The following is a 13062-nucleotide window of genomic DNA, read 5'->3' as shown; positions in this document are numbered from 1 at the left end:
CCTCCCCTGCCCCGCCCCCTCCACCCACTCCGTGAACAAGTAGAAAAGCTACCGTGAAGTGGTTCTCAAGGAAAGATAAAGCCTGTTTCATCAAAAAAAAGTCTCTCCTGTCCCCAAAAGCCCCTGGATAGGTCACTCTCCTGTCCCTTTCTCGTTCTGTTTCCATCTCTCTTTCTCTATAGCCTCCCTGTCTCTCTCACATTTATAGTCTCTATTGTAGTCTCCCTCAATCTCTTTTCTCTGTGCTGCAGTAGTATCCTTCATTCTGCATGCCTCCAAGCATTCTTCTTGATCTCTCTGAATTATTCAAGACCCTTTTCTCAACACATTCATGCTATGGAACCTGAAGCTAATGCAGTGGAACAGTCTTGAATGTAATTTTCTGTATCTGAAAAACGTTCCTCCTAAAGTGAACATCTTAGGCGTCTAACTCATTTTCCTCATCGCGATTAGCTGAATGGGCGTCTCCTTCATTCTCCTTCAGATGCTGTAGTGTCACTCTGAGTTGATAGAGTTCTAAAACAAGAGGAAGAGAATCTAGTTGATTAAATTGAGACAGTTGCGTGCTTTGTTACAGGTAGCTGAGCATCCTTGCTGACGCCGAATTCGGCATGATGAGAGAGTCGTGATGAGACAGTCTATCCATCCAGCCATGTCTGTCAGGCCGAGACTGGTCACAGCTGAATTGACATTGAAGCCATGATTCTTCCTCCTCCATGCCTCCATTCCTAAACTCATTGCGTTAGATTGCAAAGACGGTCTCCCGCGTGGCCTGTGAGAATCCATATCCCAGATGGACCTGGAAGTGCACTCAGAAGTGCATGAAGGTCCTTTACCGTAAGACTCAGACTAACTAATCGGCAAGGTGCACATCAAAGAGCGAAGATGACATGCAACCTGTTTCAATGGGTTTTGTTTTTGTAAGACCAACTGCATTCAAATCACTCCACAAATGCAAAGCTATTTGTAGTGGAATGCCTAGGCCTTTAGATAGATAGATAGATAGATAGATAGATAGATAGATAGATAGATAGATAGATAGATAGATAGATAGATAGATAGATAGATAGATAGATAGATAGATAGATAGATAGATAGATAACGAATATCCAGGTTCAGTCAAAGACAGAGCAAAGTAGCACGATTCAAGGACTTGGACAAAGATTATCATCCGGAGAGAGATCCTGACAGGCTAATAGGCTGTACGGTATTTCTTATCCTTAGCCATTGGCTCTTCGGACCATGATAAAAACAAGTGCCTATCATTATCTCTATAATAAAATAGAAGTACCTATCCCTGTGTTGTGTTTCACACACCATAGAAAAAGATGCTGGTCTTGATGACATTTCCTTTCCCCATCTGGCGCTTCCTTCTCATTTACTCTGAATGTCCCCACTCCGTATCACTTTCGAATTCTACACTAGATCAACTCTGTAACTGAGAATATGTTATGACTGCAGAGGATCCAGAGACAGTCGGAATCTTTCAATTTACTGACTGACAAATAGTGCTGGAAGCGTTCAATATTTCAGCATATCCAACCAAGCAGCTCATAGCAAAGCTTATCGTATAGTACAGTACATCTCGTTTTGACATCACTTCTCTGTTACTGAAGCTTATAAAGTCCACACAGTGTTCTGTCCTAGCCATAACTTTATGCTACAATTACTGATTGCAGAGGAGGCTGCTGAGGGGAGGACGGCTCATAGTAAAGGCTGGAATGGAGCTAATGGAATGGCATCAAACACATGGAAACAATGTATTTGATACCATTCCCTTTATACCGCTCCAGCCATTCACATGAGCCCGTCCTCCCCATTTAAGGTTCCACCAACCTCCTGTGACTAATTGCTTTTACAGGTGGTAACAGACAACATCACTATGCCACACACACACACACACGCTCACACGCACACACTACCCCAACTCCAACTCCAACTCCACCTCACCCCACACTCTCAAAAACCCTAGGACCCTGCCTTCACACAGATGTGTCAGACAGACTATTCTTCTCCCTGTTTGAGAGGTGAGGCGGTGTTTGCTTTAGCAGAGAGTGTGCGACCACAGCCCCCCTCCGCACCGCTCTGCACGCCTTGTCTCACGGAGCAGGCGTCCCATAGCACAAACAGCCCAGAGGAATGTGTTGCTACAGGGGTGTGTGTGTGTGTGTGTGTGTGTGTGTGTGTGTGTGTGTGTGTGTGTGTGTGTGTGTGTGTGTGTGTGTGTGTGTGTGTGTGTGTGTGTGTGTGTGTGTGTGTGTGTGTGTGTGTGCGTGTGCGTGCGTGTGTTCGTGCGTGTGCTTGCAGACAGCATGATGGATACAGTGAGTGATGTTCCTTTGTGGCCCCGTTCGAGACACACCAGACACACATGCTGTTCCGGTAAAAATAAAGTGTCAAGGATACTGGGGAACAATTCATTCTTCATTCCTATAGCGGCGGGGTTGTGTCTAAACAAGTCTGTTTGCTTCTCCAGGATGGGAGCCCTGGCGACCCAAGGAGGGAGGCACAGCCTTCCTTTCCTCTTCACAGAAACTGCCACTGACAATCACTTATTCATTTGTATTAATTTGTCACTCTGTGTTTCACCTATTTGGTCAACTTCAGTTAATCATTATCACTCTGTGTTTCTCATAGATGGCCAACTGGTATAAATCTTGAATTTGATGGCAGGGCTTAGAAATGTAGACGGTAATATGGAGGACTGCGGTCGGGATACTCTGAGAATGATATATTATCAGATTCAGAGCTCTCTTAATTGAGGTAACATCTCACAGTTTTATACTCAACTGGGGTGACCTTCTCCAAAGTGTATTCGTAGCCAGTCACCATAGTAAAAGCGTAGATATTTCCACAAGGCTCAAGCCTGTTTATCTGCCGCAGAGAACCACTCTGTGGGAATGGAAACAAACAGCAAACAAAACCCTTTTAAACACCTGCTATGTGTCAAAACAGTCAACATGTACCATGGATGACTGTCAAACAACACCGCACCACTTTCCCCCGACCACTGTGAAATAGAAATACAGAGACAAAAGGGAGTTTGAGTCCGTTCATTTTACTGTAGGGGCTCTCTGATACAAACAATATGGGGTGGAATGAGGAGCCTCCTCTCACCATTCACTGTAGGGGCTCTCTGATACAAACAATATGGGGTGGAATGAGGAGCCTCCTCTCACCATTCACTGTAGGGGCTCTCTGATGCAAACAATATGGGGTGGAATGAGGAGCCTCCTCTCACCATTCACTGTAGGGGCTCTCTGATGCAAACAATATGGGGTGGAATGAGGAACCTCCTCTCACCATTCACTGTAGGGGCTCTCTGATACAAACAATATGGGGTGGAATGAGGAGCCTCCTCTCACCATTCACTGTAGGGGCTCTCTGATGCAAACAATATGGGGTGGAATGAGGAGCCTCCTCTCACCATTCACTGTAGGGGCTCTCTGATGCAAACAATATGGGGTGGAATGAGGAGCCTCCTCTCACCATTCACTGTAGGGGCTCTCTGATGCAAACAATATGGGGTGGAATGAGGAGCCTCCTCTCACCATTCACTGTAGGGGCTCTCTGATGCAAACAATATGGGGTGGAATGAGGAGCCTCCTCTCACCATTCACTGTAGGGGCTCTCTGATGCAAACAATATGGGGTGGAATGAGGAGCCTCCTCTCACCATTCACTGTAGGGGCTCTCTGATGCAAACAATATGGGGTGGAATGAGGAGCCTCCTCTCACCATTCACTGTAGGGGCTCTCTGATGCAAACAATATGGGGTGGAATGAGGAGCCTCCTCTCACCATTCACTGTAGGGCGATATTTAAAAATCGCATATCCTATCTAGAGTGGGTTACAGTGAGAAGTGGAGGTTCATCCACCTTCATCATCGTGGACATCTTTTCCATCAGCATTGTCTCTTGAGACACACAGGCCTATTTGTATCCACAGTGCATGATGCCCTACGAGATGCCTTTGCATGCTCTGAGTCTTGAACTATTATTCTAGATGTTGGGTATACAATGCCAATGAAATACTGCACATTTGCAGAGTTGACATAGAGTACTGACACATACATTATGCAGCAACGCGGTTGATGGGTACTACGGTTAGAGAACCACCCCCCACTAGGCCTACCTCTCATGTTAACCTTGAAAGCAAGCATGCATCGGGCAGTTACTTGGCTTATAAGGGGTGAGATATTTCACAAGGAATCAATTCTCTTCGCTTACATCAACAATGCATAATCGCAACTTTTAACCACGCTCCTCATGATAAAATCGTATGCAATATTTGCTAGACAGTCAACACACAGCCAAGTCAATATCAGACTACACTTGTCCAAGAATTCATTCTCCTTTATCTAAACCAGTAGCACTCACATTCTCACCAAGCTCATGCGTGCCGTCTCTCTCCTCCTCTAAGCATGAATACATATTATCTTTAAGTGGGTCTTAGGTATGTCTGACAATAAAAAGCAACTACCACATCTTTGATCCTGCTGCGGCATTGTCCCTATCTGTATAGCAGCCGATGTAGCCTCGCTGTTGGAAATAGCGTGTGGAATGAGTTCAATGAAAGCCACGATGTGATAACTTCCTCGATGTGCTTTATTAGTCTTCATGGGGGCAGACGGGGAAGCATTAATCTAAATGGGCCGGTTCATTGAGGATAGGATTCCATATCTACTCCGATTTACTTTTCTTCTTTGTAGGCCGAAAGTGTTCACACGAATAAACTAAGTCGGATGATATCGTTGAAGACCAGCACATAATACAAAGCGGATCATATGGATACTAATAAGTAGCCTCTTAATCATATTTAGAATGCTTACAATAGTAATTATAACGGGTTATGGGTGTAATTAATAATGAGTGCCTAATATTATCACATATATTTGAGTATTAGGCTTAATAGGTGGATGAACATTTTGCAGATTGTTTCCAAGGTAGGCAAATTCATATTGTAATGTTTTAAAAAATGGCAATTTAATTTGATATAATAACAACAACAATAATAATAATCACAATCATAATAGTTTCGGGATGAAATAATGCTTCTTTTTTAAAAATATACTCTTTTTTTTACAACAGTTTTATGATACATAAATTAACGTAATTTAGACCTATAATTAACTTTGATTCAGACGATAATTAAATGGGCAGAGAAGTCTGTGTTCAAGTACTGTGGTGGTGCAGTTTAAATGCTCTTTAAATACATGACGGTGCGTCGCTTTATTGCAGCCATAAAGTTGGAACTGTACATCAGTTTTCCCCATGAGAAACATTTCAACGCGGTGAATGATTAGACATTGTGATGCGGCGGTCTTTCTGAAGTGGGTGGTTGTTGTAAACCTCCATTTGAGCTATGGCGGTAATGGGCTTTTAGGTTTTCAAATTGAGAAGGCATTTGCATGTGACTTTTTATGTGCATGGACGCGCGGCATAATTTCATTTAAAAAAGTGCATTTTGTGGTGGGCCCGAACGGTGGTTTAGATTTATCCTTAATTCAGACCTCTTTAACAACCGTACAGACTTGTTTTTTTATAGCCTACATTTTCAAATCACATCAGTATCATGTTTTAATGAAGGCATGTACTATTAATACAGCGTGGGCTGATCAGACTAAAATTGACATAGTGTAATAAAATGCTTACAACTATAAAAATTCATTTCGAGACTAAATTATTATTATTTTATTATTATATTATTATATTAACATTTTAATACTAATAAGGATTTTAAATTGTTTTCCATACCTATATAAACTACAACAAAGGATAGGCAATTTTTCCCCGAGCCTTGGAGTTGGAAACCTTTTGTAAAAGGTTTTGTAAAACTTGTGTGTACTTGTTGGTGCGTAATATGATGTGCTATAATCCCATTTTTAATTTTTAATAGTATTTCGACAACTTTCATCCAGAGAGAATAAAAGGCATGTCTGAATCTTTGTTTTTCATCAGAACTGACCCAACCAGAACTCAACCAACCAATACCAACATTACCAAATTTAAAAACAGACAAATCTCTCATGACTGTACTAACAAGAGTCACCCAATAATAACATTTATGCCAAATGTATTTTTGCTTCTGATACAGGCATTGTGTGGAGAGGAAACGTCTGCAGCCCTTAAAGATAATTTGGATGGTTTTTGGAGACAATTATAATGTTTTGACTTACCGACACATTCGTTGGCTTCTCTAGCTGTTGCGCGTTGCCACGGCCGATCATAATGGAAAGGCTTGCACCTGTCGCACTCCGGTCCCGCGGTATGATGTTTGCACTCACAAACAAGGTTTCCATCCCTGTCTTTTACGCACCGCGAAGCGTGGCCATTGCATTTGCATCGACCGCCAACTTGCAGATCGGACACCGCATAGAAATAAGAGTCCCGGGCTAGCTCCGAGTCATCCTCGTTCTCATCACCGAAAGTGTGCAATCGGCTGAACGTCACCTTGATATCGGTGGCGGTGACCCAGTCCTGGAGCACCGGCGAGTTGTCGAAGTCGTGCGCCGACGGTCTGCCGTCCAGAGTGCTGAAGGCAATGAGACCGCCGGATAGAGGGTGCATGTCCGTGTGGGAGTCTGTGCATATCGCCTCTTGTTCGTTCTGTTTGGTAATGGTGGCCTTGCTCGGTTTGGTGTACATTTTCCTGCATTGGGTCGAATAGTATTGGAAAGGTACCCAAGATTTGCCGTAGTCCATAGACTTGAAGATAGCCATAGATTCGGGTCGAGGTGAGCAGAACTGCAGGCTTACGTAGGTGACTTCGAATTTCTTGCCCAGTGACAGTGTTATGGTGACGTTTTGAGGGTATTGGATGTAATTTTCCGATTGCCAACATGTGAGATTATGGGGGTTGTTGAGATCCGTTAGATATGCCGGTGGGTGATACTTTTTGGGGTCCGAGGCATCGCACGTATGGCAGTTCCTATTTCTCTCGTCGCCCTTCTCTGTTACCAAGCAGTACCTACCCGGGGTTTTACCACAGGTGCTGGAAGTGCGGACTTCCTTTCCGAAAGCGGAGTTCACAAAATCGGGGATGCATCTCCTCGGGTTACCGTTCTCGTCGTAGCAAGGGTCCGGGGGAGATGTTTGCGCGGCGAACATGCTCATCCCGTAGCCACCGAGCACCCCCTCGACCACAAAGGAAATGGTCACGACAGTGACCACGGGATCCAAAATCCTTAGCATCGTATTCCTTGTTCGTGCGCTGAAAAACGCCAGCCGTTCCCTGAAAAGAGAGATAATAAATAAGACACTTTTGCAAGATGTCCAAAAGAGCACGGCAGATGTAAAGCTATGAATTAAAATAGAAAAGCAACACCTCAATAGATAATTGAATTTACCATGCACATAGATCGAATAATATTTTCATATAGATTACCATCACATGATAAGCCTACAGAAAATATCATTTGAACCGTTATTAATATGAACACACTGTCAGGAGAAATGTATCGATTTATAACATTAGCCTTTCATAATGCACCTATTAAGTGAAATAAATGGGCTTACAAGGTTAAGAAATCTCCACATATGACACTATTCCTCGGAATAATAATTCAGCTAGGCAGAAAAGTCATACAAATATCTCTGTCGGGTGCCTTTCCTGTCACAAGCGCGATCTGTTGTGTTCTTGTTTGTTTTATTTGGAATCTCCGGGAGCAAAATATCTACACGCGTCTAGATGTAAGAGCCGCAACTCTCGCTCTGTCTGTTTCACTCCCTGTGTGCCCGTCTTTCTCATTCACTCACTCCCTTCTTCTATCCCTCTATCTCTGTCTGCCGCACTGACTGTGGAGAAAGTGAAGGACGATTGGAGCGTCTGCAGAGCTTGAGGTCATCTTGAGGAGTGACACTCCCGCGTAAAAAGAGTGAACAACGACATCCACTGGTAGTTTATCGATAACAAGATAGATACGGCTAATTAAGTGCCAAACGAAGGAACAACAAACTAATGATCAAGTTAATCTGATTATCACGTAGATAACATAATCCAAGGCTTCCATATAGTCGTAGTTTTCATATTGCTAATCGAAACGGCAGTTTATATTTCATCATGAATATTGACTTTGTCACATTATCCTTTTATTAGCTTAATTTATATATTTTGTATGTATTTATTATTATTATTACTACTACTATTGTTATTGTTACTTCCGGGGTATTGTGGTGCATTTGTATTTCATGATTTAGATTGTGACCCAGTTAATTAAGAGTTATTAATCATATTTTACGCATGACTCATGTTTTTTTCCCCCATTCAGTAGACCTATCAGATTTCCAAAAGTTTAAATAATCAAATCTTCATAGAAATGAAGTGCAAAGAACGAAAAAGTTTGTCCTATTCTATAATATGATAAAGCTTCTGTCCATATTGTATAAACTGCTCAAGACCACTATATAATATGCCTTTTTCGATATTTCTGACTTGACCATTTTTGAAGAAAAAATGAAGTGAATACCATGCATATTGTATCTCTGGTAATGCTTCCATATCCTATTCATTGGCTATAACATGGAGCCAAAACGCCTATAATACACTATATATACAGAAGTATGTGGACATCCCTTGTAATGAGTGGATTCGGATATTTCAGCCACACCCCTTGCTGACAGGTGTATACAATCGAGCACACCGCCATGCAATCTCCATAGACAAACATTGGCAGTAGAATGATGGTCTTACTGAAGAGCTCAGTGACTTTCAATGTGGCACAGTCATAGGATGCCACCTTTCCTACAAGTCAGTTTCTCAAATGTCTGCCCTGTTAGAGCTGCCCAGGTCAACTGTAAGTACTGTTATTGTGAAGTAGAAACCTCTAGGAGCAACAACGGCTCAGCCGTGAAGTGGTAGGACACACAAACTCACAGAATGGGACCGCAGAGTGCTAAAACGCATAGCACGTAAAAATGATCTTTCCTGCATTGTAACACTCACTACCGAGTTCCAAACAGCCTCTGAAGGCAACGTCAGCATAATAACTCTTTGTGTAAGGACAGACGCTGTAGACGAGAAACAAGTACAGGGAGTGAACATTTAATGGAAAATGGACATCAATCAAAACCAGAAAAGTGTGACATTACGACAATAATGCTGACACTGGGTACAAAACTGAGGAACAGACAGATATAGAGGGGGCAATCAACATCGTGAAGGAGTCCAGGTGAGTCCAATGAGCGCTGATGTGCGTAATGATGGTGACAGGTGTGTGTAATGAAGGGCAGCCTGGTGCCCTTGAGCACCAGAGAGTGGCAGTAGGAGCAGGCATGACACATCTGGTGTTTCACGAAATCGGTTTCCATGGTCAAGCAGCTTCACACAAGCCTAAGATAACCAATGCCAAGTGTCGGCTGGAGTGGTGTAAAGCTTGCGTCCTTTGGACTCTGGAGCAGTGGAAACTCGTTCTCTGGAGTGATGAATCACTCTTCACCATCTGGCAGTCTGACAGACGAATCTGGGTTTGGCAGATGCCAGGAGAATGCTATCTGCCCAAATGTATTGTGCCAACTGTAACGTTTGATGGAGGAGGAATAATGGTCTGGGGCTGTTTTCATGGTTCGGGCTAGGCCCCTTAATACAAGATTATTTTTTTTTAACTAGGCAAGTCAGCTAAGAACAAATTCTTATTTACAATGACAGCCTAGGAACAGTGGGTTAACTACCTTGTTCAACGGCATATTTTTACCTTGTCAGCTCAAGGATTCGATCTAGCAACCTTTCAGTTACTGGCCCAACGCTCTACTACCGCTACAGCATACAATGACATTCTAGACGATTTTGTGCTTCCAACTTTGTGGCTTTGTCGAGATCGGTGGGGAAGGACTTCAAATAGGTCCTGCAGTGTAAGTCTCTGCTCTATTGCCAGAAGAGTGTGTTAAAATCAACAAAAATTATCTGTTATAAGTTGTGTTTCGAGAGCTTGATAAATCTGTTATAAGTCTAGGAGCCTTTTTGGCCAACTAAAATTGTTTTTGTGTTGTCTATAGTTTGTCTATCTTTGTATATATTTTTTTTTTTTTTACACTAGGCTCTAAGATGGTGGATAAATTAAGATATCCATAAAGCCTGTTAACCATTGGAAAATAATGTCACATTTCCGGTATACTTAAAGATGTAGTCAGGGATCTTAAACAGTAACAAATTCATAACAAATTATACAAATTGGAATTCGCAAAATATCATATGAAATGGATGACGTAGTACATATTTTCCGGGACACGTTTTGGCTGCTGAGCACTACTTTCAAAACTACTGGCTAAAATGATGCAAAATCTTTGGAGCATCTGGGTGGCTCTCCCATTAGCACCAATGCGATATCTGGGTCTGGTCGACATAGTTCATGAACCAGAAAAAAGGAACCTATGAAATGTTTCTCTTTCTCTTCCATCTCTGACTTGGACCTAGAGATAAATAGTGGACTTTAGGGCCCCAAATCCTGTTTTAGCAGGGGCAGCGCCATTATGAACATTCACCATTTTGGAGTAGTCATCTTGGTGGGACTTCCTATTATACTTGTGAGCAAACATTCCACAACTGCAGGTGGAAGTAAATCACAAACCTTGGTTTTATACCAGTTCAAACCACTCTTTTCCACCATTCATTTTTACCATAGGGGAATTTAGAAACACTTAAAATAAGGGCGGTCTTTCGTGGAGGCTTACCCTGGCATGACGTTTTGATAACAGTGTAAATCTCTCTACGACAAGCTGACTTTTATCAATATATTCGCCTGTATTTACCCACAAAATGAAATGCCAATTAGCTGCTAATGTGGCTATCGTAAAGAACTACAAATGCCATATTGATCTGGAAAAGACTGCCGAATCGAGGCAAAGGTAAGAATCTCTGGATTAACTGTCTAATGTTAGCTACATTTATGAATGAATACATTGGCTACATTTCTTTAAATTTACAATTTTGGGAAGTGTCTTGTGTAAGTTTTACATTTACACACTACCTGTTAGCAAAGGTGTCAGCTAGCAGCCTGGTCTCATAGACGAGATGTAACATAGTAAATGTAGGTCTGGGATACTGAAATTAGTATGATATGTTACGTTTGCTGTGGTTACATAAGACAGATGGTTACTTAAGGCAAAACTAACGTAGGGTGGTTGGTCGGGGGTGGATGGGTGGGTGTATAAATGGAGTGTCTCGGATTTACATACAGAATAATACAAATGCAATAAGATGAGGTTGTAGCTAGAGATGATGTGCAGGAGCTTCCAGGGATTTGTAGTCTACTTTGATGCTAAATAACATTTTTAAATCTGAGAGTAAATAGAGCCGAATATATTGATAAAAGTTACCTTGTCCGAGAGACATTTACATGGCAATCAAAACGTCACGCCATGGTTAGTCTACACGAAACACAGACCTTATTTTAAGTGTTTCTAAAATTCCCTACGGGAAAAATGAATGGTGGAAAAACGTTTGGAACCATTTCCCTGTTTGACTGCTAGGTTTATTGGGTATTATGACACCTTCACTGTGGGACTCTATATCTTGGGTCATGGGTCACATGTGTGTAGGCACGCAGGTGACCAGGAAGTGGAAATGAACAGGTATGGAGAGCATACATGTCACTGTTTACACCTTGGAACTATGATTTTGCCTATGGTAATAGGCCTTCATGTGATTATTTCAGTGTTTTTATCTTTGCTTTGCTGCTAACAAATGGGCAAAAGATTCAACCAAAGATCGCGTCTGGAAAGTGTTTTGTTTGGTACGCGTTGGACATTTGCTAACACCTAAAGTGGCTGTCAGGAATGTATAACTAGGTTGCCAGTACAATAATGTCAACAGCATTTTATTTTAAAATTGTTTATTCCATTTCTTTCTTCAGATGGCTGTGGAGTGGGAAGTTGATGTTCTGCATTGCTAGTCAAGCACCTGTACACGTTGATATCCCGAGGCTGTGGAAAGAGCGCCATCTTTTGGGAACAGGATGGAACTTGGTACATTTTTTTTCTCCAAATCATCAACAACAAAAATGCACCCACCGTGACCTGCAAAACAAGTCCGACTTAAAACGTTGAGACAATGTAGTACTGTGTATCCAACATAGACCAATATTAACCTGGCACCTTTTGATGTTCTGTGCGGTAGTCAAAGAACTAAGGAAGTTTCGTGATAACCCACATCTATGTCCTCACCACTGCTGTAGTCTAATGACTTCATAACAGGAGGTGGCAGTGTTTCACCACTCTTGTTGAAGGTTGGCTGACTGGCCTGGCTACTGTACTTTGTGGGATCTAGTCAATCTCATTGACATGATGGCATCTGTGCAATAGTGACCTTCACTGGTTGAACCGCAAATAGAAGAACCATCTTCATTATTAGACTGAGCCTCTTCTCCCAATAACTCAAATGAACATTTAACGTCAGTTTAAATGATCTAATTTTCACCTTTGACCTTTCTAGAGCTATTATAGTAATCATAGACTTCAGATTTCCAGAGTAGGGTCAATATTTAAAAAATGATAGGAATAAAGTAATCCATCGCAAGCCCAGAGCAATACAGGAAACACTCACGTTCCCATTCATTGTGAACCTCATGAATTGACTGTTAATTTACTGCCATTGTTTTTAGCTAATGCTTTGGGTCCTGTTCCCTCTCAGAGAGAGGGGGAGAGAGAGGGGGGATTTACCGTAACACATGTAATGCAAATCACAGTCAAAGTGGCTTCAGGGGAAGTAGGGAGACTAATAGTGCTGCCCTGAGCGAGAAGAAAACAGTGGGCAGAGAAAATGACAGAACTGCTGAATTTTAACTGGAACAGTGGCTGTCCCAATGAGCCCAGATCCATTTTGAATTTCAATATCGGCCTGTTGCTATTTAGATATGAACCTTTAGGAAGTCAGTGTAAAACTACAAGTACTTGTTTTTTTAGATTAGTATCCTTTTATTATTCATCACACAATTCAGAGTTCAGTTGTCATGTGAATTAACTTGAACTTGGACAAACTCTCAAGTGTATCAGATATGTGAAAACTACCTTTGCAAAGACGGGGCAAAATACTATTGGGATTAGTAATAAATAATGGTCAATCCTACAAA

The 13062-nt window shown here is 42.0% G+C and overlaps 1 protein-coding gene across 1 annotated transcript in view; it reads right to left on the bottom strand.

Moving 5' to 3' along the window:
* Positions 1 to 7776, bottom strand: part of LOC115142445 (netrin-1-like) — a 117195-nt gene extending 109419 nt beyond the window's left edge. The window contains exons 1-2 of the mRNA XM_029681919.2: positions 7517 to 7776; positions 6178 to 7232 (exon numbers count right to left, since the gene is read on the bottom strand). Coding sequence (XP_029537779.2) covers positions 6178 to 7192 — 1015 coding nt within the window. The 5' untranslated portion in view covers positions 7193 to 7232; positions 7517 to 7776. The remainder of the gene's footprint in view (positions 1 to 6177; positions 7233 to 7516) is intronic.
* Positions 7777 to 13062: the final 5286 nt, after the last annotated feature.

This window comes from Oncorhynchus nerka, linkage group LG15, assembly GCF_034236695.1.
Source record: "Oncorhynchus nerka isolate Pitt River linkage group LG15, Oner_Uvic_2.0, whole genome shotgun sequence".
Classification (NCBI taxonomy): Eukaryota; Metazoa; Chordata; class Actinopteri; order Salmoniformes; family Salmonidae; genus Oncorhynchus; species Oncorhynchus nerka.
The sequence above is the reverse complement of the archived record's forward strand: the minus strand, read 5'-3'. Positions and strand labels throughout refer to the sequence as shown.